Source organism: Astatotilapia calliptera, chromosome 6 (assembly GCF_964374335.1).
Source record: "Astatotilapia calliptera chromosome 6, fAstCal68.1, whole genome shotgun sequence".
NCBI lineage: Eukaryota > Metazoa > Chordata > Actinopteri > Cichliformes > Cichlidae > Astatotilapia > Astatotilapia calliptera.
In genome coordinates, this window is record NC_137427.1 from 4,450,895 (window position 1) to 4,468,390 (window position 17,496).

Genomic DNA, 17,496 nt, shown 5'->3' on the forward strand with positions numbered 1-17,496 from the left:
ATCTCTGAAAAATATGCCCCTGGGAAAAAAAAACATTAATATAATTAGGAAAAATAACACGGACATTAAAAGTGATGACTAATAAAATAGGAGTAAAACACTTCAAGACAAAAAATAATGTCAGACCCTGAACTGGACAAGCATCAGAATAAAGCTGGATTTGAGACAAAGTTAGAGTCCGAGAATAAAAATATGAGTATAATAAGTCCACACGAAGCTGTGCATGTAACCACGGCTCTTTGCTTCTCAAACAAATATGAACCTGAAGCAGAGGACGTGTCTTCTGTCTCTCATGTGAGATGTGTGGAGACAATAACACAAATATACACATTCTTCTAGTGTGCTGCTGACACAGTGATATGATAACCTGTGTGCAGACTTTGAGACACACACACATGGCTTTGTAATGGAGTTAAGTTTGATGACAGCACTCAAAATTTTGCCAACACAGCGTTATGATTTGCGGCAAAACTCCCCTTTACTCCTCCTCCTCCATCTACTCTGAGCTCGTTCACTCGCCTTCACATCCAGTCATCTCTCTGCTTTTTATCAGCCTTTGTTGCCACTCCTGGCCCCGTATTTCTTTCATCCTATTCATCCCACCACCATGCTCTTCATATTGAGTTTTCTTTCACTTTTAGCATCTCTGTTTTCCTCCTCGCCCACCTCTATTTGCCCCTCAGTGTCTGCTTTCCTTTTCAAATATTTTACTTTCATCATCTTTTATTTTTTTCTTCCTGTGTTCTCTTTCTCCTGTCCACCACTTTCCCCCTACAACATCTTACATGTTTTGTAAATATTTTTATTTTACTAATATCTTCTTTCTATATCAGCCATGAGCAAAAACGACCCCCTATTATTTTTCACGCACTTTGCAAAGTTTCCATTTTCTCCTCTGTTTGACCCTGGCTCTTTTTATATCGCTTTTCTTCCTGTTTAACCTACAAAAATGTGCTGACACTGTTTGCCTTTTTTCCTGGAAAAGACGACACGTTCAGGCCGTTTAAACACGCGTTAGTTTGATTTAATATTAAAGCATTTCGGTGTTACTACTGTGCCGGGTGAAAGCACTTGTCTTAATCTTAAGTTTCACTCAGGAGGATGTTACATTATGGAGCTCATTATTCAGCAAAGCCATCTCGTACAAACAGCAGGTACTTTCTCTCTCACTGTGATCGGTCCCCACCCTGCTGTTTTCCATAGGACTTCATTACTTTTTAAAATAAATCCTATAACACAGAGTTTATGTCCTCAGACAGCTCAATCTGTCCTCAAACTGTTGCAAAAAAGCACGATAAACACACACCAGTGACACAAATTCACATAAATGTGTGTAAACAGAAAATTATCTGCCATATTGTGCTGCTTTGTTGCTTAGCAACTGACTTAAGCTGATTTTAAAGTGGTAGATGGCTTAGCAGTGGAATACGGAGGAAGACAAGAAAACATTTCTAAGTTCTTGATTTGAAAATGGCGATGTCCTTTCTCCTTTTAAAGGTGCACTAAGCAGCACTTTCTCTGTATTAAAACCATTTTTTATTGTCAGTGTCTGAAAGGGGCTGAGGTCTTCCCCGACTCTCTCGTCGCCTCTAAAGGGGCGTTCCTGGGTGAAAAAACTGCTCGCAATCTGCCTGAGTTAAACTTCTCTCACCATTGAGGTGAGCGATTGGAGTGAGTACTAATTAGACAGCACTGATAGTCACCCCATTATTGATATGACAGGGTGGTAAATGCATTAGAGGCCAGAGCCCGCCGTGCACACTTCACCAACCATCAGCGACATAGTGATGTGCGATGAGCCAGCCTTTTGTGGGAGAGTAAGCAAGCTGACCAGTTTGACATGTGAGGAACACAAATGATGACACTGACCTTCATGACAGGCTGAGCAAAATACTTGGCGCTCCAGTCGCACAAGCCTGTCTGGAGGGCCGGACTGATGTAGTTCCTGTGACCACCTGGTTCATCGCTGTCTTCAGCTGCCTAAAGAAAAACACAAAAAGAAAAAAAACTGTGATTTAAAGAGTTAAACGAAACAGCGAGAGAGGACAAGAGTGACTAGCAGCAGCACGGCAGGTTTCATCTTTCTCTACCTGCTCGGGTCCCTTGTCAAACATTTTGCGAGTGCGGGTAAACTGGTGTGAGTGGGGAGCCTGTCCTCCCAGCGTTGGGGTGTAAGGCGGTCGTGTGGCCGGCTGCTCCCTGGTGGGGGGTTTGGGAACGTCGTTGGTCAGACTGGAGCTGCTGGTGCTGGGCATTGGTGGAGAACCACTGAAGTAAAGGAAAAGAGGACAAGAGGATTAAGGGGTCAGTTTACGAATGCACATTTTACGTGCTTTTATTTTTAAATTAGCAGCTGTGTTACATCTAAATGTAACACAGCTGCTAAATCTAACATCGCTTCTTCTGTGTTGTCTAAAGGACAGCTGCTATTTCTTTGCTTTTTCACTCATCTGTAGTCCTCCTCTGACTACTTGCACATCTATTTCTTTAATGCATGGGGGATCTCCTCTAGTATGCAAAAAATGCGCCTCTTAAACTTGAATCGTATTGGAGGACAAAGTCAAATCCTGGAAGTAGAGCCGGCTATGAATGAAGGCTGTCTTAACGTAGCCAAAAATCCCTCAGACACCTCGGGACGTTATGGTCGAACCTCAGGGCCTCTCACGGGACACGGCCTCGCTCTTCTAACCTGATGAGACACTTTCAGGCTTGGACAGTACTGAGTTTTCCCAGACTGTTCAACCCAGCTGCTGCTGCTCCTGAGAAATTTTGGTCTGATCTAGAAGCCGATGATTTGCTCTCTGCACAGGTTTGAGATAATGGTGAAACTGCAGATGTGCACATTAAAGTAGTGAGAAGGAAACTTTCAGGTTGTGTAATGTAACAGCAGCTCTGGATTTGCTGCAGAGGCGTGACGAGCGATGACCATGAAAGGGTTTGCAAAGCTGAAAGTTCTGAATTAAAGGGTGGAATCTTTCCTCTAATGCACATAGAAAACTATTTACCATGACAGAAGGGTGTTGGACGCACAAACAAACAAATTGGGAAATTATTCAATCGTGAAATCAAACAGCTCATGAATAATATTTCAATTTTAAAATGCTAATAATTATTTTTCTTCTGAATCTACACTTAATTTTGCTTGATTTTTATATTTTATCCTGGTTCATGCACCATGAATATAATTCAATATAAAATTTAAAGTAACATTTGGCCAGAATCCCATTCGCCTGCTACAAATGACGCACATCGTGATGATTAAATGCAACTTTTTTTTGCCTAACACATGATTCAAATGCTCTGGGGTTTCCGTTTAATGAGTTTTCGGTGTGTCACGGCGTTCATGCATGTGTGAGCTCCGTCCTCACCCAGCCTGGTGTATGTGCGTGCCCTTGCTGGTGGGGCTGGCCGGGGCTGACTGGGTGAGCGATCCTGAGTCCAGGATCCTCTGAGGTCTGGCATTCATCGTAGCCTGAGGGAGAAAAAAAAAAAAGGTCTGTTTATTCTTGTTTCTGAAGATTTGGATTCACATTTGGATTTATAGTTTGAAATTATGATATTTCTTCCCAGATTTTTCAAAAGCTTTCAGAGACAAATATGCAGAAGTGTCTAGATCAGAAACGAGCCCAAAAATCTGGATAATCTTCCTGCTGTAACTGCATAAAAAGTGCAGGACTTCACAAAGTTTGCTAAATTTCCACAGGTTTATCCCATTAAGTGAGCAGGTAATATAACCTCTTCATTGTGAGTTGTCTAATGGCTGCACACGAGGGAGGGGCAAACTTAATAAAGACAATAGAGGCAAAGCATCGCTGATGAATAGCAGAGCTGTTGTTTACTCGAGCCAGGTGGGGAGAGAACTGTGTGCAGCGTAAATCCAGTTAACACAAGCAAACACATTTTACTACCTTTGATTTGATTTCTATGCTAATTGCAGTGAGCATCTTTTGCTTCTGTGTGCGTCTGAAAGGCTGAGAGCGAGGCAGGAAAGTTTTTAATGCAAAGACCGGGCCCATAAAAACGGCTGCATCTGTGAGGGGGACGAGACATCAGCTATGAGGGTTAGCTGTTGGCGCTTCATTAGGAGGCAAGTCAAATGAAAGAAAACAGCAGTAAAAACAGCTGGAACAATTATTATGGAAAAAGCCAGATCACTAATGAAAGCAGCTTTTCCACTCATGCACAACAAGATCAATATGATGGGACGGGGCACAAAAGGAAAAGCAGATAAGGAACTAAAGGACGCGCTTATGTCTTTTGCAGAAATTGTGGGATGGATGTGTGACACAAAGGAGAAGCGCATGTTGAGGAGGGCAGCGGTAAGCACACAAACAACAGGAAACCTGAACTGCACAAACAAAAGGTCTTTGAAACAAAAAGCATCAGGGCGGAAGAGCGTTTCCACTCAGTGAAGTAACATGCTCATGGATTATTCATCGGTGTTTGCTGATCGTCAACATGTGGCAAACAAACCAGACGCTAACGCGGGAGAGACATGCAAGACTGCAGCTTTAGCGGGAACCTGGGCTGGAACTGGTGCTAGCAGCTGCACTACTCCACGCAGGGAAACAGGCTCGTTCTCCGACTTCAACCCACTTCCCCACACTTCCTCTATCATTAATTGGCTGGAAAGCGAGTCAACTGCGCAAACACATTAGTCAGAGGCTGTCGAAGGATACAGCTGTGGAAGCGGATGACAGCTCAGGGAAAAAAAGAAAAGTCTGAATAATCCTGGTAAATTATGTAGAGCTTTCTTACTGCTGGAGAAAGCACCCGACATCGCTGTGACATGTGATGATGAGATCGAACAGCTGAAGGTGATTGAGGGTAATTGAGAGAATTCTTCCATTCAATTGAGGTTTATTTCTATAGCGCCAAATCAAAACTACAGTCACCTCCAGGTGCTCTACACCGTAGGGTAAAGACTCCAACAATCACACGACCACTGGCAGGAAGGAGAAACCTCCATTTAACAGAACCAGCTCAGAGGCAGATAGAGGTGCTGCTATCTGCGGCATCTGTGGTCTATACACATGTGGTGAGCAGAGAAGCAGTACTCGCATTAAATCCCTCCTCCTGAGGGATTTAATGCCCCAGCCTGAGCCGACTGCAGCATAACTAAGGGAAAGTTCAGGGTCCTTTTTTAATCCAGCCCGAATTTACGCTTTATCAAAAGGTTTCAAGTCTAATCTTAAAAAACTAGTATGTCTGTCTCCTGACTGCAAACTGGAGCTGAAAGCTCCGCCTCTCATTCTACTCCAAGTGTAAGCCAACCAGCAGTCAGAGTGAAGCGCTCTGCTGGGCTTACATGGTGCAATGAGGTCATTGAGCTAAGATGGGGCCTGATTTTTCAAGACCTTGTAGATGAGGAGAAACTTTAAATTAAACTGTTTTTCACAGTAAAGATGATGTTTGGGGGCTTCATTGAGAACCTTAAGTTCTTAACCATAATCTATCTTCTTCTGCTTATCCGGGGCCGGGTTGTGGGGGCAGAGCCTAAGCAGAGAAGCCCAGACCTCCATCTTCCCGGCAACCTCCTCCAGCTTGTCCAAGGCGTTCCCCGGCCAGCCGAGAGTTATAATCTCTCCAGCGTGTCCTGGGTCTGTCCCGGGGCCTCCTCCCGGTGGGACATGCCCAGAACACCTCAGCCATGAGGCGTCCTTCTCAGATGCCCGAACCACCTCAACCGGCTGCTTTCGATGTGGAGGAGCAGCGGCTCTACTCTGAGCCCCTCCCGAATGGTCGAACTTCTCATCCTCTCTCTCTCTTAACCAATAATCTCCTTTCAATTCAGGCAAACAACTGGGAGATAAGGGCGGTGTTGGATAGTAAATCTTTGCCATTCAAACATAAAAAAACCTCTGGATTTGTTTCAGATGGATGTGATCCAACTTTATTAGTGACACATCTGTGAAAACGACTGGATGCACCTGAATAAAAGAATCACAATGTGTTCAAAATGTATATACTATTCAAAATCTCCAAGAGTCCCAGCATCAGACAGCAACACTGGACTATAAAAAAAGCATTTAGAGCCTTAATCATCTTGGAAGAAAGTACATTTTAATTAGCTCCTGACCTTGTTTCGCTTTGTTACGAATCAATAACATTTGACATTTAAAATCTTAATTAAAAGAGCCGTTAGCACTTGTGAACTTGAATGAGGGTTCTTAAAATAAGCAGCTGTTGCCGAGCTCTTTGAGAGAGAGGGAAAAATAAAAAAGACCGTTAACACCACTGTTTAAAATGTGTACTCATGATATCGTTATAGTCCAGAACAGTATTTTGCTCCTTCAAATTCTGCATCAAACGCTAAGATCAAATCCTCTTTAATGTCTGTTTTCTATCCTTCTCCTCATTGGAATAAATTACGTTTAAATATTTGGCCGTCATCGTTTTATTTATTTACAAAATACTTTGTTTTTCATCCCAAATCAAAGTACTTGTGCTTATTCTGTTTAAGGTCTTGTTTTTTCGTAGTCTTTCTCGTCTTTGTTGTGATATTTTGTTACATTTTTGTACAGTTCTGTCATTTGTTCTAAGAACATTTGTTTGAGTCCTATTTACAAGCAGATGTTACATAGAGATATAATACATTTATTAATCTATAACAACTTGAAAGGAAGCCATCCTTAGACAATTCAATTCAATGTTATTTACATACTACAGATACAACATATGTCTGAGAAAGTAACATATTACAAACAAAATCCCAGTGATCAGAGGACCCGAATTAACAATCACTCGGTGATGGTGGAGAAGAAGAACTTCCTTTGACCAGGAAGAAACCCCCAACAGAACGAGGTGTGGGGAGAGAAAACCTTCAGCCAAGACCAGCTGAAGGTTGAAGGAAAAGAGAAGACTTAAAATTCATGAAAAGGAGCGTCAAGAGACCACGAACAAGGAAAATATGATCTCGCTTTCCAGTTCCTGTTCTTGCTGCAACTGAGGGCTTTTCACTGAGCTTTTAAGACTGCAAAACAAAGAATTACATTACGAGTAACAACACACAACCTCGTTTCTGAGCATCACTCTGAGACTGCTTCTATTTCTGACAAAGCCGCACAAACTGATGGGGCGTCCTGCACATTTGTTTAATGTGTGAGTGAAAGGACATGCCCTGGCTACTGCAGGGGACCTGATATTATGATATATTATTAACTATTTGCTGATATCTCAGTATTGGAATTTAAAGAAGAGAAACAACGTTCAACTTGTGAGGACGCGGCTTCCCTGTTGGCCACATGTGTTTGGAAAGCCACAAACGAAACAAGCAGCCGATCTGTGCAGAGTCAGGATTGGGTACATGAGTAAATAAATAACTACAAACAACTATATTAGTCAGACTCTGTGGGTTTAAAAATTGAGCCTGTGCAACTCTGTAAATCAAGTCTCAAGTTCACAGCTTGAAAGATTAACATGACTGATGATGATTAACCCTCTAAACGTGTCGCAAAAGTGTCCTGAGCAGGTGCAGGGCACGACTGAATCCTGTCTCCTTCCATTTAAGGCGTCTTCCTTGTTCTCTTATGTTGCTTGTCAGGGACCTAATCTTTATAAATATGACACCACTGTTTGTTAAATTGACTTGAGTGTGCAGGTCCACAATAACTCATGCTCCAAAAATGTGTTACGGTGCTGGCAGAAGAAAACGTCTATTGCATTATATTGTTAATCGCGTCCTGTTCTTTGTTTTATTGCAGCTGAGACGGAAGCCTCGATGCAGAGATGCTGCCTGTGTGAAGGTAACAGAGGGAACAATTGGTGTTGGTGGTGGAAAACACAAGAAATCCTGCCCGAGGCTTAGGATGGGTGGTGGAGTATAGTGGTTATTATAGCTCCTTAAGTTACGGCAGCCTCTTTGCTCTGCTGCGCTCTGCCAAGCCTCGGGGAGTCATTGGCCCTTAATTGCATTTGCACAAAAGTAATGGCCTTTCGGAGGAAGCAAATGCCAGTGGGAGGGAGGGGCATGTGTGCTGGAAGCTGATCTTTTTCACTGTATAACCATGAGGTGAAAAAGAACTGATATACGGGGATACAGAGACAAAAAGTCAATTATAATATCCTCATTATATTAGACTCCAGAAAATGAGATGATACTCAGTTTTAAGAATTACTTATAACGTGGACAGCGGGAAAAGGAAGAAAAGGCTCAAACCTTAAATTCAAAATGCAGTAAGCAAAAGCTGTAAAACTAATTTCCCCGCTCTTTCTTGAATGCTTGTCAGTGATACACAGACGCCTTTTTGAGAAACAATCAGCAACCTGAAGAGCTGAAAAACGAAGCGGATGCAGTTCCTCTAATGGCCACATGAGGGCGGCTCTAAAAGGAAGTCAATCCATTTAGATCATGATAAAAAAGGCCCAACATTACCGCTTTAGATTTTTAACAGCCTCAATACTTATTCTATGGGTATTTTACATTAAATTAAGGCACATTATTATTTATTGGACAAATTCATTAAAAATTCTCCAAAAAGCACCGAAACCACAAACACGGAGTTCAGCGACTCGATTGGTGGCTACAGCTACCTGTGCAGGCAAAGCACACACACCTCTAATAATGCCCAGCGCCAATTCACAGGTGTCTTTGTCGATGTTTGTATTCAATCTATGGATGAATACGTTATCCAAGCTTGCAAGCATTAGCTTACTGCTAATTACAACATAGCAACCATCAAAATGCTAACACTGAGGCTTCAGAAAGGGACTCCACAACCAACTATGCTACAGTCACACTGGGGGAAAAAAAAAAAAAAACAGTGCTTGGGAACTGAATGCAGCAAGACCAAAATAAGTGTGACCACGTAAAGTGAACATGAAATCAGTCTGTTGCCATTTTCAAAGCAGGTCTGGTGCATCAAAACGGCGACAAACCAGCATGAAGATGGAGTCAGTCAAAGCACAAAATTATAAAATATTTCTATTTTCTTGCTGCTTGGCCTAATAATTTTTTTTAAGGACTGTATATTGGAACCAGGATAAACCTGCTTAGCAACCACCCTATTGCAGAGTCGCATCCCAGTCCAACTGGCTGTAAGGTGTCAGCAACCTGTCTGCTGTTGTTTGCAAACCATTATCGACCAGTGAATGAAGTCAGTCTGAGTCATCTGCACTTGTTTGGAGAAACGCTGGGTTCTATTAGACAACTTGTGTAATCATCTTGTGATCAAAAGCAGTAGCCCGGTTCCCACAAATACTTGCAATCTGTTTCCAAACATAAACTAATTCACTGCAGTTGCCGGGAAACCACAGGTCAGGTTTTACTTCCTACTCAAGAGAAGGTTGTTATCCTGTTCTTGCTCTGGTGTGACTGAGCCAAATGAAAGTCAGTCTTTAATACACAGTTTGTGATAAAAGCTTTAAAGACCCGAACATAACGCACCTTGTATGCTATGCTATTGAGGACCTTCATGGCCAGATCTGACACTTCAGGAAAAGGGTCTGCAGCCAGATGAAGCAGCACTCTCCAGATCTGAGTGTAAACACTGTTGAAGGACACGCCTAGAAGAGACAAATAAAACGAGAAAATTCAGCTTGGAAGCAAAGTTTTAAACAACGAACACAAATCACACACATTGAGAAAATTAACACACGTACAAAACACCCACAAACTCATACTGTACACCTCACTCTGATGTAGATCTTATAATTCACTTCATGTTCATTACAAGAAGAGCTAAGTGCTCATCTCATTAGCTTCATGCTACCCTCTCCGGTCATTTACCTCTCCTGCAGTTATAGGTTTTTTTGGCTGGCAGAGGGAAACGGACCTCTGGTGTAAGCTAATGTACACAATTAATCAACGCACAACACACACGCGCAACAAACAGCTGGCTCTCCGCATCCACCGGAGCTCCACTGCCGAGAACTGTTGCTGTTATCATGAATACAAATGAACAAACATTTCCTGTTGTCAAGGTGTTTTTGTTCTCTCGTCATTATTCTTTTCTTCTGCATCGACTTTGCAGCGAATGTGACAATTTGCTGATTTTCTCTGAAGCTTGTTTGTTGTTCTTTGAACTTTCTCCTCCTTCTGTCATTTTCACAAGAGTTTCTTGCTGACAACAGTTTGTTTGGAGGCACCACCAGCCTGTTGTGTCTCTTTGTGTTAGAATGAACTCTTTTTCTTATTCAAACTCACCCTAGATTGTGAGCCTTTACTTGCTCCTGCATGTTTTCCTTACTTAGCCCTCTTCCTGCTGCAGCCCCTTTTCTACTCTAGCTCCATCTAAAAGTCCTTCAGTCCGTCAGCTTCAATCTGCCGTCTTTCTCAGTGTCAGGCACCGGGACACTTGGCAGTCCCCAGCTGTTGCAGTTTCTCATTTTGAATTGATTATTCCCTCCTTCTTCTCAGATCTCTCCGACTATGAAGGCAGCCGTGCAAATTTGACCTCTAAGGATGACCGCTGTCACGCTCTACCCTGCCCAAATCTCCACTTTTCTAAAAATCCAGGATTTATAAACCCTGAGAGGTAACGAGAACGACTGAAGTCTGGACCCACTAACTGAGACTCCCTGCCAGAAAGTGCTTCAAACAAGGGAGACAAAAAGGGCAACCGCTCCCCCCAAAAATGGAGGAAGACAGAAGGCAGCAACTAGGGGATGGATGCAATATGAAAGATGTGGTGTCGGCGCAGCGAATCCCAAACAGAGTGCAGAAGGAGGGAAAAAGAGAACAGAGATGGATCATACATTTCAGAAGCCTCTGTGCTCTGACATATGACAGAGAGTGATCAAAAAGGCAAGATATAAAGAGAGAAGACAAAGAATAAGTAAGAAAAAAAAGCATCCTGAACAAGGACGGAGAGATGAAGTGACGGAGAGAGCAAGAGTGACTGCGGGAGGAAGAGAGCGAGGGAGTTAAAGAGGTGATTAGACTGCAGCCTGAGGGCCAGGATATGATTAGCGACAGCTAGCCAGCGTGCTAGCTGCTGCAGTAAACAGCCACTTGATAAATGTGAAATAGGGTTCCTCTCCCATTTAACTGCTGCGCACAAATTACCAGTGCACCATCCCTACACAGTCCACATGAAAGAACGTGACGGTGAATATCATTCACTGGCTGAGCGCTGCAGCACAGCCGTGTCCTGACGTGACACTCGTGTCGTCCCAAGTCTTGTGCAGAGAGAAACGGATGTACAGTAGTAAAGATGTTAACCGCTGGCTAAATGAACCACTGCATCATTTTTTTATAGCCTCCACCAATTCTTGAAGATGACATAAATCACTTTTAACACTGCATATCATTTTTTGGGAGATTTAAACGGCTGAAACATAAAAAGTACATCAGAATGTCTGAAAGCAGTGAAGGACCTCGTGTGTGTAAAATATATTTTTAATATATTTCGAGCGAGAGGTAAGCAGTGTAAGCAGCCCCAAATCATACCTGCGGTGCTCTTTAAATGTGAGACTGCCTCAAACACACTGACAAAAGTGAATTTAAGCTTCTGATGTAACAAATTTGAAAGTTGGCCCAGGCAGACTAAAAGTCTGCATTAGTCATGGCCTACCTTAGATGCACAGCTTCACAGCTTTAGTCTGGAATGAAAATATCAGTGCGGTTCACAGACTGTGAACCTTACTGACTTTTGTATATTAGCTTTTTTAGCACCATCACAAAGATAAAACGGTTGATGTTGTCTTTGTCAGCTGCTAGATGGATGGACGTGGTGCAGCTATTAAGGGTCGTTAGAGGGCGAATGGCTGTAACGGCTGAAATAAATACTGCATCCAAAAGGAAGTAACCTTTGTGGACAGAACTTAACCACGGAAAGGGCTTTTTCCACCTTCGTGGTTACAAGATCAGTTTTTTGCAGATGATGTGGGCTGCTGCCCTCTAGGTGACCTTTCACCATGAGGTTTGGATGAAAGCTGAGCAATTCTAAATTTGAAACCTGCTTTGAATTGGGGATTAAATGTTGCATATGGTGGAGTTAAAGCACCTCAGGGCGCAGTTCAGAGTGGAGGAGGTGGTTGACAAGTGGACTGCTGTACCAGTCTGTTGTGTTGCAGCTTATCAATCTAAACTCACCCTGTAAACAAGAGGCAGACACGACAATCCTCAACAGTGCGTCTGGGTTTGTGTTTAGAGGTGAGGTTAAATGCTAAGTCAGACAAGGGGAGCTCAGAGCAGAGCTGCAGATTTTATGCATGGACAGGATGGCTCCAAGGTGAGGTGTCTTAGAAACGTCCACCTGAGAGAAGACCTCTGAACAGACCCGTGTGGCCTGCCTGGGAGTGCCTCAGTATTCCTGGAGAAGGGAGGGAGGCGGTAGCAAGGACCGTACAGCTCTGCTTCAACTGTGACCCACACTCAGAGAAGCAGTACTGCATGTATGACTGCATGTATAGATGCCACAAGCTGCAAATGCGCAATATGCATCTAGTTTCAGTACTGTATCGTGTTTTATAAAGATATTTTACATAAGCCGTGTGTCGCCGTTTTCTTCAGATTACTCATCAACAACATTCAGCACTAAATCGAGGAACGATAAATCAGGCAGACACCTAAAAACCTTACATCCCAAAACAGTGTCCTCCAAGCACAACATCAAAGACTTTTTTATGTTACTGAAAACAATCTCTGAACCTCGGCTGAAGCCATATTAGATATTTATGCCTTACAAATGAACCTCCCAGCTTGGGGGTAATTATAATAACAAATAGTAAGTCCATCAATCAGTGCTCTGACCCTGGCCCACAGCACACTTTTATTACCCTGTTGGTTTTGTGCAGGCAGACTCCTGCAGCTGCTGCATTCAGCATTGAAATCTGTTCCAAAATGCTGGCCTATAATACACGTACCCTCTCAACATTTCTTTGTTTGCAGATAGATGAGATAAATCGGTGAATGCATGCTGCTGTTTACCACAAAGTGAGAAACAAGTTAATGCTTTTTGTTTCCAGTTGAGATGAAAAAGCAAGCCCCAAGGGTCTTATGAAAGCAACTTCAAACCAAACAAAGGATGGAAAAGAATAAGTTAAGAACAAATAAATCAGAACGGCAATTGAAGTCTCAAATGAGTTAGATAACTGAATCTAAGTGACAAAAGAAATGCAAGAGGCAAAAGCAAATCTAATTCTACACAAATCTGCACTCAGGTAAGCATTTTAGCCCTTTCTTCGTGTCCCAGAAACATCCATTCATCTTCTCTGCCCACTGTGAGAGAAGGCGTTTATACTGGCTCGCTGAGGGGAGTGTTTGGACTCTGCTCAGCTGTGCTGGGGGAACCGTTTAGTGGGTGAGACCCCAATATGTTTATTTATTTAATAACCCATTTACATGGACGGGAAGCTCACGCCAGCAGTGCACGTTGAAAAACGTTTCAATGGGCATCAAATTTTAGATTTGTCAGACTAAAGGGTAAAGAGAGCGAACACTGCCAACGTGTTTTTAATGATTTTCTTCATCAAACATTAATTTCCAAGCTTTGGTTTCCTATTGTGTCTGCGCTATTAAAAACAAAAAAACATGAAAAAACTCTGAAAATCCCACCAGAACAGCTGGAAGGCCCTGATGAATTTGACTTCAGGTTTCTGGATTAGCCGAGAAATCCCTGAAGTTTCTTTTAGAGAGGAGAAAAAAGCCAGAACAATGTGTGTCTTACAGAATAACTCAAATGTGCGTTTGAGCAGGTCTCTGTGCACATTTACACAGTTAAAATAGAGAAGACACTGGTTTGCTTTCTCCTCAGAGGACCGATATGAAAATAACTAAAACAAAGCCAACTTTTATTACAATACCTCAAACTACTTTCACGGCAACTTGAATGTATTCTTCAGAGCTCAATTTTACATTTTTGCTGTGTTAAAAGCATTAACTGAGATGTGATGGGGCAGCTGGGAGATTAAGAAAGGTTTCCAAGTTAAAATTTAACATTAAAAAAGGAAAAAAGAGGGAGAGGGAATCCTGAGTTTCACTTTCCTCTTTCTTGTGGGGGTGGAAGTGAGTTAATAGTTGTTCTGCTCACACACAAACTGCCTGTCAGGGCGCATGGCGCAGCCCGCCAATCACCTGCGAGCAGCAGTAAGTGAACAGGGGCGACTTCGGTGTGTATCAGGAAAAGCACTTTAATGTCCCAGCCCCCCGCTCCCTTCTATGGTGTCCTTTACACATCTGCAAACCTTTACACTTGCTCTATTCTTGGATTTGGAGCTTTTCCGTCTGTGGCCTTGTTTCAGGGTTACTCTACTGAGGCCTCGCACTCTTCCTCTTCCCTTCACCTTCTTCAGGTCATTTATTTCCTTCTATTTTTCTCTCACGCACAGCCCCCTGAGGATTGCTGCTCACGTGATGGAAAATATTGCAACACTGTCCCTGCTGCTGACTGCATCATCCAGCAGGGTTACAGCTGCATTAGTCATGCTAATGAATGTCTCCAGATACAGCCGACACACAGTTAGCAAAGCTTATATACAATGAAATAATAAATAAAACAATGATTTTCTACATGCCCTTTGTCTCCGGTTCTGTTCATAATTTTTATGGACAGGATTTCTAGGCGCAGCCAAGTGGTGGAGGGCTTTCGCTTTGGTGGCCTCAGAATCTCATCTCTGCTTTTCGCGGATGATGTGGTTCTGTTGGCTTCATCGGGTGAGGGCCTCCAGCTCACACTGGAACGGTTCGCAGCCGAGTGTGAAGCAGCGGGAATGAGGATCAGCACCTCCAAATCTGAGGCCATGGTTCTCAGCCACAAAAAGGTGGAGTGCCCACTCCGGGTCGGGGATGAGTTCCTGCTCCAAGTGGAGGAGTTCAAGTATCTCGGGGTCTTGTTCGCGAGTGATGGGAGAAGGGAGCCGGAGATCGACAGACGGATTGGGGCTGCAGCTGCAGTAATGCGGACGCTGCACCGGTCCGTCGTGGTGAAGAGGGAGCTGAGTGTAAAAGCGAAGCTCTCAATTTACCGGTCGATCTACGTCCCTACCCTCACCTATGGCCACGAGCTGTGGGTAGTGACCGAAAGAACGAGATCGCGGATACAAGCGGCAGAAATGAGCTTCCTCCGAAGGGTGGCTGGCCTCTCCCTTAGAGATAGGGTGAGAAGTTCGGCCATCCGGGAGGGGCTCAGAGTAGAGCTGCTGCTGCTCCACATCGAAAGGAGCCAGCTGAGGTGGTTCAGGCATCTGACAAGGATGCCCCCTGGGCGCCTCCTGGGTGAGGTGTTCCAGGCATGTCCCACCGGGAGGAGGCCCCGGGGCAGACCCAGGACACGCTGGAGAGATTATATCTCTCGGCTGGCCTGGGAACGCCTTGGTGTTCCCCCGGATAAGCTGGAGGAGGTGGCTGGGGAGAGGGAGGTCTGGGCCTCTTTGCTTAGGCTGCTGCCCCAGCGACCTGGCCCCGGATAAAGCGGATGAAGATGGATGGATGATTTTCCAAACAAGATGCTCATTTTCAAAACCAACAGCCCATCTCAAAGAAGACTACTGGCTTAAAGGTAAACTAATTTGCTTTGAGACATCATAATAGAGCTCTATAAACTTAAAACAACCCATCTGAATGTTAAATGATTGTGAAATTGATATAGGTTAGCATGCTACTGTTGCATGTTGTTCCTCCACCTGTATCTACTGACTATTTCTTTGCTAGCAATAGAACAGATTGCGTATTAAGCGAGCTGACACCACACCGTCAGCTTACATGTTATTAGCTATTAGTTGCTTTGCCTGTGAATATAGCTGTTAGTGGTCGGTGCTCTTATCAAGATATTAAATAAATCTGGGTTTAGAATAGTGCATAGCTGCTGTTATATAATGTTTGTTTACCTTGTGCATGCTGCTTCTTAAATCATCTGTGGTTTTGTAAATGCAAGTGTTGCTAAAGACGGTTATTGTGGCAGATGTGGTTTTGACTTCGATAGTAAATGACAGTATGCATGTGTGTGTCTAGCCTATATTTTCTGCATGTTTTATACCAAAATCTTTAAAAAAAAAAAAACACAAAAAAAACAAACCTACATTTCATAGTTTGAAAAACACTTTTTGCTCTCTTCAAAAAAAAAAAAAAAAAAAAATTCTCTTCGAGACACAGGACTTTTCGCAGCGGTGTTTCCTGGTTGAAGAATCACTGCTACTGAGCTGAACAGTTTCCTTTTACATCATATGACTGGGCTGCAGCAGGACAGTCCCCTGATAGAGAAAGAGCGAGCTCTGGGTCTTACTGGTGCCCGAGTCAGTGGCTTGAATTGATATGGCTTGGGACCACCATGGTCCTCCACCACATTAATGTGTGCTTCAAGGGATCCTGGAGGGGAAAAGTCATCAACTTCAAAAGAGCCCCCGGGGTCAGAGCTGCCCGGTGCTTCTGTGTCGCTCTCCATTCTTCTCTGGCCTGAGGATCAGTGAGTAACACCTGCCTCACACATCTCACGTCCTCAGTGCCTCCTCAGGGTCGTTCTCTACCCTTGCAAACTTTAAGTATTTTTCAACATTTACTTGTAGGAAACCACAGACAGAACTCGGGTAGTACTGGACATTGGTTACCTATGAGGGAGTTCAGAGAAGAATACGAGGACACCCGTCGCATTTTGTCGATGGTTTCAAAAGAGAGGATGTACTCGTCGTTGTCAGGACTCCCCAGGGTGCTGCTGGCACTGCTGCTGGTGCTCAAGTTACCAGGAGAGAAGGCTGCTGGTCCACCTGGATAGAGGACAGCAATAAGTTATGAGCATTACAAACGTAATCAGTTGAAAAGGAAGCTGATTAGCTGCTGTAAATATGCCATTATGTACATTGAAAAAAAGAAAACAAAACTGAACAGTCTAATCAACAGCCAATCAAGTGTGAAATGTGTAAACTTGGAGGCCAACGACAGAAGTCATAACTTCATTTCAGACGTCAGATCCACTTGTTTCCTGCTGTAACTACCATAAACACCGCTCATTACTCTGACTCACACAACTCCAACTCCCATGCATCGGCCAAACAAACTGCAGGCTGAAATGTGGAAATGGAGATTGGTGGAGAATGGAAATACGTTCTGCTCGGTGCTTATTGATGATAAACACCCCTGTGCATTGGAATAAGCACTGAGAATGTGAATTAGAAATGGTGTGAGCAGTAGGTTAGGCACTTCACCAAGTGCCAGTGATTTAGCACCACTCAGGGCTTAGTCATTGCTCAGCCTGGCAGTGGTAGACAGAGGGAGGGCAGTTAGCTTTGGCTGTCTGAATCACTGAACACAAACAGGAGGTCACAAGCTCACTAAGGACAGTGAGTTGTGCTTGAAAAGCCCTGGACCCTCGTGTTAGATTTACGTGGCTACGGCTTAAATTATTCCATGAATATTTTGATTAGCATTAGGTTTTTTATTGTTTTTTATTGTTTTTACTCACACTTCCCTTTTTTAAATATGAATAAGAAGAAAAGTTCACAAAAGGTTTTCTGAAGCGGACAAAGCTTTTCCTTGAAGTTACGGCTGTTTGAGAGGCAGAAAATAAGCGTGACGGGTTGAAAGACTCAATTTCAGTCCGTACAGCTTTTCCTCTGTTTTGT

The 17,496-nt window shown here is 43.4% G+C and overlaps 1 protein-coding gene across 4 annotated transcripts in view; it reads right to left on the minus strand.

The window, feature by feature from the left end:
- rptor (regulatory associated protein of MTOR, complex 1) overlaps positions 1 to 17,496 on the minus strand; it is a 198,478-nt gene that overhangs the window by 25,583 nt on the left and 155,399 nt on the right. For all 4 annotated transcript variants that reach the window (XM_026169798.2, XM_026169801.2, XM_026169800.2 and 1 more), the window contains 5 exons: positions 16,486 to 16,641; positions 9,386 to 9,504; positions 3,369 to 3,472; positions 2,091 to 2,268; positions 1,870 to 1,980 (listed from right to left, as the gene is read on the minus strand). In XM_026169798.2, coding sequence (XP_026025583.1) covers positions 1,870 to 1,980; positions 2,091 to 2,268; positions 3,369 to 3,472; positions 9,386 to 9,504; positions 16,486 to 16,641 — 668 coding nt within the window. The remainder of the gene's footprint in view (positions 1 to 1,869; positions 1,981 to 2,090; positions 2,269 to 3,368; positions 3,473 to 9,385; positions 9,505 to 16,485; positions 16,642 to 17,496) is intronic.